This window comes from Prosopis cineraria, unplaced genomic scaffold (genome assembly GCF_029017545.1).
Source record: "Prosopis cineraria cultivar Desert tree isolate PC_DT_omini unplaced genomic scaffold, ASM2901754v1 PC4, whole genome shotgun sequence".
Taxonomy (NCBI): Eukaryota; Viridiplantae; Streptophyta; class Magnoliopsida; order Fabales; family Fabaceae; genus Prosopis; species Prosopis cineraria.
In genome coordinates, this window is record NW_026555335.1 from 38,148,286 (window position 1) to 38,164,956 (window position 16,671).

The 16,671-nt window shown below is 32.2% G+C and overlaps 2 protein-coding genes across 2 annotated transcripts; both read right to left on the reverse strand.

Moving 5' to 3' along the window:
• Nucleotides 1–2,253: 2,253 nt before the first annotated feature.
• LOC129308740 (respiratory burst oxidase homolog protein C-like) lies at nucleotides 2,254–7,786 on the reverse strand. The gene is made up of 12 exons (XM_054950076.1): nucleotides 6,846–7,786; nucleotides 6,578–6,740; nucleotides 6,439–6,487; nucleotides 6,154–6,267; nucleotides 5,616–6,041; nucleotides 5,081–5,464; nucleotides 4,895–4,990; nucleotides 4,659–4,774; nucleotides 4,438–4,540; nucleotides 4,286–4,359; nucleotides 3,072–3,616; nucleotides 2,254–2,800 (listed from the first exon to the last, which is right to left on the reverse strand). Exons 1-12 carry the CDS (start codon nucleotides 7,471–7,473, stop codon nucleotides 2,691–2,693), a joined length of 2,808 nt encoding a protein of 935 aa, XP_054806051.1. The 5' UTR covers nucleotides 7,474–7,786; the 3' UTR covers nucleotides 2,254–2,690.
• Nucleotides 7,787–15,239: 7,453 nt separating this feature from the next.
• Nucleotides 15,240–15,650, reverse strand: LOC129309013 (glutaredoxin-C11-like). Its single transcript, XM_054950361.1, has one exon. The coding sequence runs from the start codon at nucleotides 15,648–15,650 to the stop codon at nucleotides 15,240–15,242; it is 411 nt and encodes a 136-aa protein (XP_054806336.1).
• Nucleotides 15,651–16,671: the final 1,021 nt, after the last annotated feature.

Genomic DNA, 16,671 nt, shown 5'->3' on the forward strand with positions numbered 1-16,671 from the left:
ACAAGCTCTACTGTCGTACTTATGTGATAACCAAGGTATTTGAAAAAGCCTTTAATTCAATTGCCTTTCCCATCTCGAATGAGGCCGCCACAAAAAGTTGCACCTTGATTATTGGTGAAGCCATCTATGTTAAATCTGATCTATCCATCTTCAGGAGATAATCAATTAGCTTTAGATCTATTGCCCTATTAAGCTAAGAAGTTGATTTTTGATTGGAGGAGTTGATCACTAAAAATATCTTGAATGCTAGTGAATGCAATTAAAATCCACTTGAATGCGCGCTCGCATGTATATATATATAAGCACCTGTTTTATTTAGGGGAGCATTTGGAGGGAAGGAGAGAGAGGAGAGGAGTCGTTTGGTTTGGATAAGAAAATTAGAGGGGTTAGTGCATTTTTTTTTTTTTAAATTTGGTTTGGATTACTTGATATTTTGAGTTTATCCTACTATAATTGAGACTCAAACTAATCAAATCAAGAGTAAATCACAAAGGATGACAAAATTTTTCCGTCCAATGTTTAACGCTATTGATTATCAAAATCTAAAATTGTAATTCTTGATTAAACTAATACAATAATCTCTTCACATTTGAATCAAGTGATTTGGTGGTAGAGTAGTATGCATTTAAACTATTTCCCCTGATAGGAAAGAGTGCATTTTATCTTCTCCAAAAACTAAAATAAAAAATTATGAAAGTCTCCTAGCCTCCTTGAAATCAAACAAGAGCAAAGAAGGCTAGAAGTCTTTTTCCTTTTTAGTTTCCTTTTTTCTTTTTGAATGTAAACTGGAAACTTCATTGAAACCAAATAAAAACACACAGAACAATCAACTCGAAAAAACTATAGAAAAACCTAACCAAAAAAAAAAAAAAACAAAGATCAAAAAAGCCACTCATAAAAATGCCTAGTGGGTGGCTGGTAAGAAAGTTTAAAGGAAGCTTATGAGCCAACTTAATAAAATAATCTGCCGTCCAATTCTCCTCTTTATACACAAAATTGAAATTAATATTCAACTGTCTACACATAAGTCTCCTCATTGCCTCAATGATATCCCTGAAAGGATGATAATTATAATTATCTTTTGTAATCAATGACATAACATACACACATTCGCAAAAGATCTCCACAATTCTAAATCTTTTTTTCTTTTAGTTTCCAAATAAGTACTTCTTTTAAATAAATGAGTGTGTGTAAAAGAGTAAGTATGTTTGAAGTACTTAAGAATAAGTACCTCTAAATCAGAGAAAAATAATCAATACTTGCCGAATTTTAATTCTGAGGCTAGCAAAGAGAGTTTGCCAGGCATTAATAACTAATAATATTTTTATTATCTTAAATAAATTTCTTTTAAGTTATAAAAATAAAATTAAGACTCCAAATAATATTACATCCAAATACAAAAAAGCATCTTGTTTCAAAAGAAGTTTAATTTGGCAAAAAAAAAAAAGATTACCATAATACCAAGGAATCTTGCATTTCTCTTAGATGTTATTAATGAAAATACAATTAAAAACACAAAGAAGCATATTGGATCTAATACTTAATTCGAGGCCGGCCAAATTTGATGAACTAGTTTAAATAAATTTGAAAAATTTTAAGAGTGGACTTGAAAATTTAGATTCTTTTTCCTTTATAATTAGTTTGTTCAAACTGTCTAAATAAGCTTAAATTGAATGAGTTTAGCCCGGCATCTGAATTTTTTTATTATTAATAAAATAAAATTAACTTTCACGTAAACACTCATAAATCCTCTCCACATTCTCATCTCACATACTTTGCACGTCTAAATGAAATTTCAATGTTCTAATAAGAATTTTGTTTTGAATATTTTTTAAAAAATATTAAGAAAAAATAAACACAAATTACTCATTTATTTGTATTTTTAGTCTTGCAATACTTGGTTTCACATTAACGGGGATAGAAAAATAGTATAATTATATAAAAATTTCACTCAATATAATTAATTATTTCTTAATCCATTGACAGCTAACATCTTCTAAAAAGATTTATTGTAGTGTTCAGTTGCTAAATTTTTTTAAAAAATTTTAAATAAAAATAAAAATTAATTAAAAATAATATAACAATTAATAATTAAAATATTTAAATTTGTTGAATAAGATAAAAAGTATTAGAGTCAAGCTTTGTTATAAAAGTTTATTTATATGTTTAGTTTATTTATATGTTTAGATATTTTAAACCCGTGTAAATAAGATTGATCAGAATAAACTCCACTGGCCATTGCTATATACTTCGTCTCTGGAATCAGGAATTAATTATTTAATTATTAATTTCTAATTACAAATAGAGGATCTCATTTAATAAACCTAGTCGGGTACATTCTGGTAGGACAAACGATTTGGTATATGCTCCGAATCCGCTTTCTTCCAATCTCTTCTGCAGCATTGGCTTTTGGAATTGCTTCCGTAAGCCCTGCACATACGTAAGCGTCATGCTGACGCCCAGATGTCACAGTCATCCACCCAATCGGCAACTAACCACATCTTTAATTACATCTTCCTTCGTTACATATTATTATGATCAACAATACAAAGAAATATGCATCGTCACAAAAAACTGTACATTCAGGCACTGGCCTAGGCCTATCATGATGGTGGGGATCAAGAAGTAGAGGACCATATCATTCCCACATCTTCTTTCTTTATTTCTCCCCTGACATAACGTCCATCTCATCAGAAATTTTCTTTATGGAAGTCGAATTTCGTGCTTGTCTTGTGAGAGAAATCCGAAGCTAATTGGCGAAGCTCTGTTGTGAGCGCCTGGATCCCACAGTAAAACACCCCTGCGTGAAGTAGTATGCCTTTGTTAGATCTCAGGCACCAAACATTCAATTTCAATGGATGTTCCTTTCTGCACCGTCTATCTCATCTTTCTAGCACTTTAATAATATAAGATGCTTCGCTCAAAAGATTAACACTCATAATGGCAGTAAGTAAACAAAAGGATTATCTTTGGAAAAAGGCAAAAGAAAAGGTATGAAATTATTGAAGTACCAGTGATGGAGGACTTCGAAATTGCGAAAAGAAACTTTAGTTAAAGATGTGGGAACTCACCAACCCGGGCTTGTGGATGAGCAAGCGCGATGCGCTTGTAGACACTGCGCCAATTGGGTTTGGCAAAGTGAGTCATGACGTGAGTGCCAGAGACAATGTCGACGCCATTCCTTGCGTGATTTAGAGACTGCAGCATAGCGATAAGAGCAGAGCGTGCGTCACCCTCTTCATAGACACTAGTGCAGTAATTGTGGAGCTCAATCACTCCACGGTGGTCTGCTTCAGCCGTCTCGTTCATTACCCCTTTGAACCAGTCAAAAGAACCCTGTTCTCTAGTCACCCAGTAGAAGTATGCCTTCCTGGTTTTAAACCCACTGTGTCCAGCTTTTCTTTCTTGGGATTTTTGTGATTTACCACTTGCTCCTTCCTCTAACGCCATCTCCTCCTCTTCTTCCATGGCCTTGTAGTTATTTACTATGTCCTTCACTATACTGATCATTGGGGTTGCCCCTATTCCCAATCCCACTAGCAAAACTACCTCATACTTTTGATAGTCTTGAGCTGGCGCTCCATATGGACCATCAATCAGAACTTTGGGAAGAGAGCTGCTCGTATTGTAGTCATGAATAAAATATACTTCAATTATTAAACATACACTTGCTAAGTCCTACGAATATCTTAAATGGCTTCAGTATGTATCTCACTAATATAACTAATCAAGAACCTAATTAAATTAGCTTGCATGCTTGGGAGGGATGACTTCTTAGTGCTTACCCTTTCTTTCATTAAAAAGATTCAACAGGCAGCTTTATCACCAGGGTAGCGTAAATGTTTGGATTACAATGATTTACTTATGACTATTGTTTTGCCCGCTAAGATATATGCAGCTGTAAAGGTGGCACCGGGAATGCTGGTAGTGATCAGTGTCACCCAAAAAGCACAACCAACAAAATTTGCATCTTTTAAAAGAATATGCTCAGTCCAGTAACGAGTTCAAACTATAAGTAGAAATGGATAAGGGCAGTCCGTCCACAGCTTCAATTATTGGGTTCATTATCCCGAGTGTGACTGTGTATTCCAACTCGTGAGTTGACAAGTGAAAGCACAATACTTTCACCAGCAAGCCACATGTTCATTATCCGAGTTTCAATAGATCTTCCGTGAAATTCCAGACAAAAGCTTTTGCTTGTCAGCTGTAATAAAACCATGTAACATGGACTACTTTTATATAATAATTAAGGCTTCAAGGAATCCCCTCTTTAGAGGGGCCTTACCTTGGATTGCTATCTCCTTGCATGCATTCAGCTCTTAACAGTCCACTCATACCATTTGGCGGAGGCCGGCACGCCTGAAAGAAACCAAAGCAAGAACTTGAGTAATTCTAAGGGATTTCGGCTCAAGAAAAAGCATTGAAACCAGAAATCACCTCTGAGAATTTTGCTTTTAGGCTCCGGGTCCAGTCACCTGCTGTTCGAATATGAACGCTAAGGTAGTCATCACCAGGTGCTGAGGTTATGGAGAATGGATGCCTGAAATTAAACAGCACTTAAAAAAATTAGATTCTGGGAAAACAAACAACGGGAAGGGGAAGGGGGAAGTGATCCTAGCGCCTTGAGGGTCTCAGACTATGTTTTCTTCAATACATACCATTCAAACGGAGATACAGCAGCACAATTGACAAACATAAATTGTCCACTTCTGTATCTAAATCCATGAGGCTTTGACATGTGAATTGCTAACACATTTCCAGGATAAACAGCCACCTTCAAGTTTGGCATTGAAATTGTAGTAAGACATTTGTATATTATACTTATAGGATTAGCCAAAAGGAAGGCCGTAGTTTCTTTATGAGAGGAATTGGAGTTTCAATATTTGACAATCACCTTTAATATTCTCACAGGCTTGATGCTCGATCTGAGAGCTCTAATCAATCTTTCTAATACATAAATGATGACAGGAATAGCCAAATACATCCAGGTCTACAAAACGCAAGAAATGATTAAATTGTGTGTAAAATTCAGTTACAAAAAGACAAGGAGGAAAGGGTTGAGTTGACTCAAGGTGCTAACCGTTTTCTTGTACCATTTCTTGGTCAAGTAAAGTTTCTCTCCATGCACTATCAACATAGCATACACAATGATGAAGAGGTGATGGGAATACCAAAAGGCATTGAAACCGGTTAGCTTGTCAAAGGGTCTGGGTAGCTTCACCCTGCCTCTCCTGAACCAAGGGGTGGCCAGGGTGAATGCTATTGCCATTAGCACAACCATTATAATCCCTGTCACTCCTTCCCATGATTTGACAAAATGCCAATAACTAGAAGGTTTGGGTCCGAAATATTGCACCATAAACTTGTACTTTTCATTACTTGCACGAAGAAGGCGAGGAAAATCACAAGCAAGATGATAAATACCATGTATACCAACGCCAAATGTTACTCCTACAGCTATCACCTGCAAAACACACCAATTTGTTAATTAGAAGAAGAATACTTGCTCCCCTTTACCTCGTGAAAAACATACTACTTATCCCCACCCCCCCCCCCAATATAAATTCTAGTCACTGTTTTGTTGCATGAAAGGAACAGTTAGCAGTTCAAATTACCTTGTGGAAGTTGAGGTTGTCATCAAAAGGAACCACAACACCTAGCCTGGTCCTATTCCTGATCCAGGTGATGGTGTTTCGGCAAACAGGTAACAAAATAAGAGCCATGTTCAATTTTAGCGTCTCAGCTGCACCTTTCGCCATGCACACACAATGGCCCATTACATCATACACGTCATCTCTTTCTCGATACTGCACGTACTTGTAGGCAAATAGACCTGCCATCACACCTAACCACAGTGTCAATACCCAAGCTCTCTGCCAATTATCCTGTAAGAAGTATGTGGTGTCCCTGTACCACCGCCTTATAACATTGTTGTCATAGGTAGGCTTCAGCTTTTGGCTTAGCATTTGGCTCAGGTACTTGCTGTCTCCCCTTTTAGAATTTTCAGGTCCATGCAACAATAGCACCTCCAGGTTGTCTATCTGTTTTTCCCAAGTATAGGTCACCATATTACCCAAACAATTGTGGTTGAGATGAGAATTCTGTAATTGTGAATACAAGTTCTCATGTTTAAGATTGAAGGTAAGTAGTTACCATGATAAATCCTGTGTTATCTGGGTCTAGTTCTTCCATGATCAAAGCTGCATATTCCTCTGCTTGTTTCTGGATATTTGCGAGTTTGTTGGTAGTGGCGCTAAGGCAGATAATCTGAAAAGCAAGTTCAGAATTGATTGTTTATGGTCAAAGAAACTTTTATCCTGCTGGAAATATTATCTGATCGTCTGATCGGACTACTTTACAATTTTTTACCCTTTTCCAGTTGTAGAAACATTGAATCTACATGCTTGGAATTATATATGGGAATCAATAATGCCATACCTCTTTGATTTCTTCCTCAGTTATTCTGCCATCTGCATCTTTATCCACCCTGCATCGCAAATTGAGCTTGGTGATTCATTTAAGCCTTTCCGGGCATTGAACAAATTCAAAGCTTCTATTAACAACAGCTAGGAATTACATGTCAAAGAATGTTCTAAGCCTAGAGTCGAAGCTTTGGTCGGAAATCTGGTCCAAAAAATCCCTCAGATGCGCCTTGTTAATGGAATCCCCCAGGATACCTCTCTTCCGAGCGAGAGCATCAAACAGCTCCAGTGCAAAAGCCTCAGATTCCTTGTTCATTCCTACAAATATAAATCCAAAATCCACCTCTAAAAACTGCTCCAAAACCCAAAAGTAAAGTCACAACTTGACAAAAAGATGGTGAAGAAGCTAGGTTTGTGTAATACCTATACATTTTCCAAAGAGATCACGAGTAAGATAGCCATCTGTGGTTGCAGTAAGCTTGTCAAACTGCTTCTCAACCTCATCCCATCCTGCACCTCCATCAGTTTTACTGATGAACTTGAGTCCCTTGAGAGCATGAGCAGCTGCAGATTTAGTCCTATCATAGTGTTTCATTGGTGCTGATGACTTTGAAAACGAAGCCAAACGCTTCAGCTCCTGAGAAACATGCTTGACTTTGATAGAAGCATTACGCACAAGTGAAGCACCAAAGGATGTTTTCTTCTCAAGGCCTTTTCCAAGCAAACCAGATCTCTCATCTTCACGGAGATCCCCACCGGCAACAGTCTTAACGCTGTGTAAAGCAACAGAGTCTCCTTGTATATCCATTGTGACCTCAACATAGGCTCCGTCGTCTCCATCCTCTGGTTTGTTGCCACTGCTGCTACCAACAATAATGTCGGCGCTGGATTCAGGAACACTGAACTGCGTACTCTTCCTCCCAACCCTTTTGTTCAAAGGTCCACTTAATGGACCACTATTAGATGCCCTCTCACCTCCAATGAGCTCTATATCCGATTCACGATTATGAAGATCTGATGAAGCTCCGACCATCTCGTTGTCTGTTCCCATTCTCTAGCTCAAATTTTCAGATTCCGATGCAGATTCTGACATACAGAGAACTACACTCCTTTCACTTTCTGCTTGCTTTTCTCTCTTTGAATGATATGCTTACTTGGCCATATTCTATCTTGCAGGAAAGACAAGTGGACATATTTGTAGCAAGACACGGGCTCGTGCTGTACCTGTATGTGAAAAAGGACAGGTAACAAATCAAAGATCCCTGTGGATTTTCAATTCTCAGTGAAATGAACTTTGACAAAAAGTGGGCTGGACGATAACAGGATGAGGAAATATCTCCAGTGATATCAATCAATGATTCTCTTTCACCCCTTCTGCAGGAGACAAAAATTTTAAAGAAGATAACAGGAGGCACGTATATTATATTATACTCCGTTACCTGTGTAGATCTGAACGCATGGCACTAGCTTAGCACGTTAATTTGTTTTTTAAGACAGAGCTTTGGAGCGACGTGCCGGTAACAAAGACGTTGAAAATTGAAATATTCCAGAACACATCATAAATTTTCTGTTGACTTTATAATCAACCTTACAAAGGAGAAAAAAGCTTATTAAATAGTATTAACAAGTAAAATTCATGTGGAAAATGTAAGGGGCAGTGATACGGTTTTTCCTCGTCTACCTAACCTTTTTGTCTAAACTATGTTGATTCCCGGTTACTGCTGATAAACATGGGAAAATTTTAATAAAGAGGGCGTCTTGGTTGGAGATCTTATTTTATTCTATACAAATAATAAGAAGGCTTTAATAATTACTCATGTTTTTGTAATTTTATTTAAATTTTAAAGGTAAAAGTTGATTAAAAAAAATTTTATTTATAAAATTGCTCTTTTTTATTTTTTATTTTCTATTATATCATATTTCTTCATTGAATGGCACTAATCTTTGAAAATAATATTATTCTTATCCCTTAGTTCATCTCAATTTTTCTTCTATTTTATTTTCTTTTAATTTAGTCCTTTAACCATATCTTTTATTTTAATTTCAAGTAATGTTAATTGAATCCGCTTCGTACTACTTTGCATTTTATTATTTAATTTGACTGATTGATTCAATGTTAATTTTTTTCCCTTAACAAACAGCTATAACCTATAATTAGGAATGAGAATGAGTCAGGCCTTTAATAGAAGCTTACAGTCTAGTCTATTTCAGGCTTAACCTATTTTACTTACTAAATAAACTCAAGTCAAATTCAAACTTTTAATTAAGCCTGTTTAGTTAGATAGGTTAAGCTATTTTTTCAAAGCCTAACCTACGAGCCCAACAAGTTAGTCTATATATATATATTATGTAATATATCACAATCACATCAATTTCACCATTTAATTTTTAATTAATCTATTTTTTTATTTTTAGTTATATTTTCAATCATAATAGATTTATATATTAATTTTAATTTTAATGTTGTTGCTTTATTGTTATATTGTATTATAATGGGTAAATTATTTCAATTATTATATATTGTAATTGATAAATTAAGTTTTATATTGTATATTATAATAATGTTAAAATATATTTGAGAATTCAAAACTAAAATACAAGCCTATTTAAAAGGTTTATTTTTAAGTTTTAAATAGGTTTTCAAGTTAGGCCAGGTTTTAGATAAGCTCAAACCTGAGTCGTGAAAAAAGCCTTATACAGGTTTTAAGCCAGGCTCAAGCCTCTAATTTATTATACAGGTTCGAGCTTATTTGATTAAAACCTAACTTATCTTAGCTTATTTTCACCCTTACCTGTAATTGTCTGGCGCGGTCTAATTCCGATGGCCTTTAAATGACACAAATCTTATATGTTTTTCATTATAATCTTTTTTTCTGGGTTACTGTCCAAATGTTACATTTTTATTTTACTTTGTATGATTTTTTTCATTAAAAAGTATACCATCAATCTTAAACCCACCAAAAAGATAAAAGCATCCATTATAGATAATAAATTAAAGCACGTTATGGTGGTAGTGAGGGGAAAGTTAAATTGGTCATCAGCATGAGAGGCAAAGAACCTTTTCATTAAACATATTGTCCGTAAAATACCAAAAAATAAAATAAAATAAAATAAAATAAAACTAAAATTAATGATAAAAAATGAAGATCAATGTATGCTTTTGTCTCGATAATTAAAAATCAAATAAATTTATAAAAGATACTTTTTAAAAATCTGACACTTACATACTCCATTGGTGCTGATTATAAGATTATGATGTTTTTAACATTTTTATACAATTTGGCCAAAAAAAATATTGGGTTAATATACAATTTGAATTCTAAATTATAAGCTTAGGGATGATTTAAATTGTTACTTTTTTAAAAAGTATATTCTGAATTCTAAATAATTAAAATTGGGATAATTTCGCCCCCACATCAAAATTTAGGTACATGTTCATCAAATTGAGACCTAATGTATAATTTTTACCAAATAGGGTAAAAGAGAAAGGAAAAGTAAAATTTGATAAAAATCATACATTATGCCCGAATTTGATAGCCATTTATCTAAATTTAACAATGAGGGCAAAATTATCTCAACTTTAATTGTTTAGGATTTAAAATGCACTTTTTAAAAACTTAAGATTCAAATTGCCCCTAAATCTATAATTTAGAGTTTAAATTACATATTAATTCTAAAACACCTTCACATAAAAAATGTTACTTAATTAAATTTGTCAAAAAGTATTGTAAGATTTTAATTTTACTCCCATTAAATGTAACATGAAAAGGCTAAATCATAAAACTTTCACTTACAATTTATGAAGTCACTTTTAGAAATAGAGACAAAAATGAAGATTTATTAGATACTTTTACATAATGCCTTAGAATTTAATAATAATCTAAGAAACATTTTATACAAAGGACCGTAGGAAATATTTATTTATAATATAGTGAACTTCTCCTGCTGCATTTTGAAATTGAGTTGTATGGAGAAGGTAGAGGACTTCAAGTCTTAAGTCCCATGAGGTTGCGTCTTGTAATTAGGTTCAAATGGTTAATGATTTCAATTAAACTTTGGGGAAAAAGTTAAATTACAAAATATTAATATGTAATTTGAATCTTAAATTATAAGTGCAGGAGTAAGTTAAACCCTAAACTATTATTTAATACATTATAAATTGTAAACAATTAAAGTTAATACAATTTCACCCCAAGTTAAATTAAAGCAAATGTTTATTATTTTTTAAAAAAACAGGGCTTAATGCACTATTCCTCTTTTCTATCTTCCTTTGAGAAAAATTACATGTTAGGCCTTATTTTTTAAAAATAACAGACGTTTGCTTTAATTTAACAGTAAGAGCAAAATTACATCAATTTTAATTACTTAAAATTTAGGATTCAAATCAATTCAAGACCTATAGTTCAAAGTCTAAATTATATATTAACACTTTAAAAAACTTGAATTAATAATAGCTAGGTTTTTAATAATAATTTATGAAAACTGAGTTAAAAATATTGATTTAAATAATTATAAATTATGAAGTTTCAATAATTACACATCATACATTTAAGTCTCAACTTTCAAATGTCACTCTTATTATTTGAGATTTCTGTTTGTGATTATCTAAATTAATATTTTAATTTAATTTTACAAGTTTTGTAGATGACCAAATTATAATTAATTTAATTTTTTAAGACGTAACTATGATTTTCTCTTGAACTTCCCTTCCTCAGTCATTTATTCTTCCCTTAAAAGTTCTCTTTTCAGACCTTACGATGATTTGCTCCACGTGTTCACTTCCTCCCTCCTAAATCACAATTGACTCTGTTTTCCTCCACCGCCAACTAATCCTTTTTTCTTTTTTACCAAATGATTATTCGGTACTGTTAATTAATAATACAAATTATCATGCCACAATTTAAAATAAAACACTATTAAGTTGATTTTGAATTTACATATATTTAAAATGAAAAGAACGAGGCAACGAATTATAATTTTGTGTTTTCATCTATTTTTAATCTCTTATTTCCCCAAATAATTCACACACGTTTTATGACCTGAAGTACTTGTTTTGAACTATTTATAATTTATATTGAAATTTTTATTCCATATTAAATATATTGATATCTTATAATATACCAAAACCATTCATTGGACTGTGAAAACGGTTGGCTAAGTAGTTTTTAACCACCGTTCACCGAACCCGCGAAGACGACCTTTGTTGTTCCTCTTCTTCATTTATTTATTTATTTCTGAATATAAGGCCCCGAAAACTAGTGCAAGAGCAAAACAGAAATCATGGTCATGTTAAATTTTATAAGGGATTTATATCTTGAAGATGAATAATTAAAAATAATGAAATCTAAATTTTCTTATAAAGCCTGATGAGAGAACATGTTAGCACATCTATTCGCTTTCCTAAATTTGTGATCAAAGGTAATAATTCAATCTCTTATGACAAAATCTCCAATTGTATTGATAATTTCTAAGAATGGGTGATTGTTAGAGAAATTATGCTAAATAAACGAGAAAACTTCCATTGAATCAGAACATATATATTGATTTTAGTAAATCGCGCATTCTAACAAGGCTAAAACCCTTCTAAAATGCCTAAGAGTTCTACCATAATACTGGATTGATAATTAAGGTATTTGAAAACTCCCTTAATCCAATTACTTTTGTCATTACGTATGATGCCATCATAAGTAGCAGCTCAATTGAAATTGACAGCCCTGTCAATATCAAGATGAATCCAACCTGCTTCTAGAGGTCTCTATCATGCCTCTAATCTTTTACTATCACGATTAAGGATATTAATTCTTAAATAAAGCCTTGTGTCATTAGTAACTTGCTAGGTACTGAAAAAAGCAATGTCAATGTCCTAATTGATTTCCTTCAAATAGATCTTTTTGCGTTGTGCCTTATAAATGTTCTAGCAAACTTGAACAAAAAGTATTCCTTTTCTTTATTTTAAAACAATAGAAACACAACTTTTACTCCCTAAAAATTAACATGTTTGGGTATAGAGTTTTGTAATTTTTTTTTTATTGTTTTGGATTTATCTAGCTTATTCTCTATACAATATTAGTTTTACTATTTTTCATTATATTCAAAAAGATGAAGAAGTAGCACTAACAATGATAAATTTTTTAACCTTTCACCAATGTTGTTAATGTAGAAGTACAAAAAAGCATTTAAATCTTAAGTGACAAAGGTAGCATGCACCATGACCCCACTTAGTCGAAGGTTATTAAGGGATCGTCAAAGGAAAAATGCTTGACCCCCATGAACCCCACTTACTTTTATGTGAGAATGCACATGTCAAATGTTGTCCTCCTAGACATTAACAACATATCAAAATATTTAATGTCGTTAATATCATTTCATCATTCGAGCATATTCAAAAGTAAAGAGATTAATGTTACGAATGAGATAAACTGGAGAAATTTGGCATAACAAAAAAAACTATAAAAAGCTATACCAAAACACATTAAAACTATAAGGATAACAAGTTGTGTTATTCCTTTTAAAATATATACTTTAGATTTATAATAAATTCTATTAAAAATATATAAATTTTGTGTTATTTTTTTCAAGGTCCTGAAATTTAAAAGCTAAAATTGTAATTTCTTTGAATCAATAATATACAATTTTTAAAATTTATTTAAATAAGAGAAGCATACAAGGTTGCCTTTAACTTGTGCAAGAGGCAATCAATTGTTATATTATAGGATTCAAAATTCAAGGGAAATCATGAAAAGGCAATTGATAATAGAAGTGGTGGGGGGTATTTATGTCACTTCTTGGATTTTTATCTTAACTTTTTTCCCATTAGGTTGATCGATTCCTTAATTTGCCATAAGATTATCTTGGATGATAATCTGCCACATGGGGATGCGACATTAACAACCTCTCTCTAGGTAATCAAAATGATAAAATATTCATGCTCTATTAAAGTGTAACAACTAGGGCTCTTTTTAGCCTTTAATTATAGGGATGGAACTTTCCATTGTTCTTGAGATAATATCAAATATATTTGTTGTTGCTCTTCGTCATCTTGCATGATTTTTAACAGTTGTTAGTAATCTTGTTTTTGGGGGTCAATACGCAAGTTGCTATTACTTAATCAATTTTGTTGGTTCCCAATCATTTGATTCTCACATATATATTTTTTTCATTTATCTGCCATTTTTGCATGCTTTTTAATAGTTATGCAAGTTGTTAGTTTTTTTTTTTTGGGGGGTCAAAGCGCAAGTTGTTATTATTATTACTGATTCAATTCTGTTGGCTCCCAATCATTTGACTGTTACATTTATTTTTTTTTCCATTTATCTGCCATTTTAATATTTTATAACAATATCGATTACTGTATTTTAATTATATCATTATCTTTCCTAACTTTCATTATAAACTCAACGAGATAATTATGGAGACAATAAATAAAATAAATTAAAGCATATTATGAAATTTAAAAAATTGGCACATCAAGTATTTTTGGGTAAAATACACCAACTTCCCATCTATTTTACCTTAATCATAAAGACTTTCTTTCCATTTTTAAAACATATATAAACCTCCATTTAAATCAAAATTTATATAACACACCTCCTCTCTATTTTAAAGATTTCATTTATATTCATTCAACTGTTAAATTATATTTTTTGGATTAAAATGCTCCTCTTTAACATAAATGTTGTTCAAGAATCATTGAAGTTTTCAAATGATAATTATAACTTATAAATTGACAAAAAATTTAATATAAATAAAATTATTTACATAGTATGTAAGTTTAAGAGTCATTTATATAAATTTATGTAACGAAGTAATTTTTTAAATTTTAAATATATAAGCTGACAAAAAAGAGTTGGGAATTTAATATAACGAAAGATAAATTAAGTAATATAATATATAATAATTTTTATATAATTTATGTTTATTAATTTTAATATTTTGTAAAATATTTATGAAAATATAACCATAATATTCTTTAAAATATGAGGAGAGATAATACATTATATTATGAGGGTAAATCAATAATTTTAATTTTTTTCACTGATTTTAATTAATATAATAAATCATTTTAGAATTTTAAACAATATTTCTAGCAAAAATAAAAAAATAGACTAAAGTATAGATTTTAAAAATGAAAGGATTGTCTACATAATTTTAACAAACTTAAAAGGAGTTCATCTTATTTTATAAGTCAAAAAGAAATTGGCACATCAATTCTGTTTATTAATCTTTTGAGTTTGAATCACAAGTAAAAAATAAAAAGATAAAAAATTACGTGTAGATCTCAAAGACAAGATTTATTTATGATAAAGGTATATTTTTGGCTCTAATACTTTTTTTTTTTTTGAAACAGCACTTAATTCCTTAAAATATTTTGCATGGCATTTTCGTTCCTTCGGTAATTAAATCAAAGCATCGAGTATCACAAACATCTATCTAGCAGGCTTTCTTATTAATGTGGTGGGCACCATTTCTTCCAACCTCTCCTTCTTCCTTCTCTCTTCTCTCCACCAATATTCTCTGCTTCACATTGAAATCCCAGCCGCCACCATGCGTCCGCCAGAACAGGGCTAGCACCCATTGCACTCTAGGGCCAACACCAGCATCGCCGCCGATAGGTTGACGGTGAAGTCATACCTAGCCTAGCCATGGAAGGCATACTCCAGGGCTATCTTCGTGGAAAGTGAAATCGGCAGCTTCATCAACGCCAACTGGAATCTTCCATAGGTAGGCAACATGTTCCTAAACACCTGCTTCTTCGCTGAGTAAGCAAACACCGATTTTGTGATGGGACGCTACTCAATACACTGTCGAACCTTGGCTTCAAGATGACCCCAAATTGCCCACCTCCGGCTTCTGTGTCGAGCTCATGCACTGCTGAAACTTTGTAGAGTTATCAAGTTGGGTAGAGAGAAGGTTTTGAAGCTGTTTGAGAGAGCCATCGACGTGGAGGGATATGATATCTTTAACTGAGCCCACAAATTTTCCTCCGAAGAACATTGCTAGAACAGAAGGGTTGCAGCCCATGCCTCTCAAAGCCCTCGCCATTTCTCTCCCATATGCATCTATGTCGAGCTCGTGCACTGCCAAGCTCACTCCTAACTCGTAGAACAGTTGCTTAATGCTGTGGCACATGCAACACGAGCTCTTGATGAATATCACAGCAGCCTTGTTTGATGCCAAATCTCTTACTCTATTCATGATTGTCACTGCAGCTTCTCTCTCAATGTTCATGTATGACCTTTTGGTGAGTATAAAATGGTAATAGAGCTGGACGAAGATGATGATGACTTTGATTGAATATAGTAATCTCTTGGGCTCGGCTCTGGTGAGGCTGGCCGTCAGAAATGAGAAGAAAGGAGGAGAGGTTGGAGGAAATAAGGCCCACCACATTAATAATAAATTAATATTAATAATAATAAATTAATAATAGTTTCCCCCCAACCCCACACCTTACAGAAAATGCGACCCACCAGACAAATATTTGTAATATTTAATGTCAGGACACTCAATTCTCTGATTTAATTAAGGGGCGAGAATGTTACAAAAAATACTTTAAGATATTAAGAACTTTTTCAAAAAACCTTCAAACACAAAAATACACCTTTACTCATTTATTTATAACTAAGTCTTATAAGATTTAAAAACTATGACTAAATTTTTTAAAACTTAAGCAATATTTGAAATTGGAGTTTGGAAAATACTGAAATTACAATGGTAAATATTGAAGTAAAAGTTATAAATTTTTAATGAGATATTTGTAAACAATTAATGCTAAATTTTATTAGTACGCATAATCAGTTTAATTATTAAATATATTAAATTATAATTGTAAAATATTAAATTGATAATTATAAATTATTGATGCAATAGTTTTATACAATTAGTATTAAACTTGTAATGTATAATTAGTTCAACTATTGAATATGTAAAGTTATAATTATAAAAAATTAAAATTATAATTGTAAATTATTAATAATGTAATATATTTTTAATAAGAACATTATTATCTTTACATTTTAATTTTAAATTATACTTAAGTCTTAAAAGACTTGACTATATTTTTAAATTTCACAAAATTTATTTATAAGTAAATCAACTTCACATGAGCTGTAACTAAAGCAGGAGAAATTCAGGATTTCTTTGTATTATGGTAACTAGACGTGCATAACACTTCATTGTTACTGAATTTTTTCTTTAAATCTTACTGTTGTTTTCACTGTAAAACCAACAGTAACAAAGATTCTATTTTCAA

What these genes read in the sequence shown, in the direction of transcription:
- LOC129308740 (XM_054950076.1), bottom strand. Translation starts at nt 7,473, where the DNA reads ATGGGAACAGACAACGAGATGGTCGGAGCTTCATCAGATCTTCATAAT. An exon ending in CTTAGAACATTCTTTGACAT is followed by an intron (nt 6,488 to 6,577) that starts GTAATTCCTAGC and finishes TTTGCGATGCAG; the next exon opens with GGTGGATAAAGATGCAGATG. An exon ending in ACAACCTCAACTTCCACAAG is followed by an intron (nt 5,465 to 5,615) that starts GTAATTTGAACT and finishes TGTGTTTTGCAG; the next exon opens with GTGATAGCTGTAGGAGTAAC.
- LOC129309013 (XM_054950361.1), bottom strand. Translation starts at nt 15,650, where the DNA reads ATGAACATTGAGAGAGAAGCTGCAGTGACAATCATGAATAGAGTAAGA.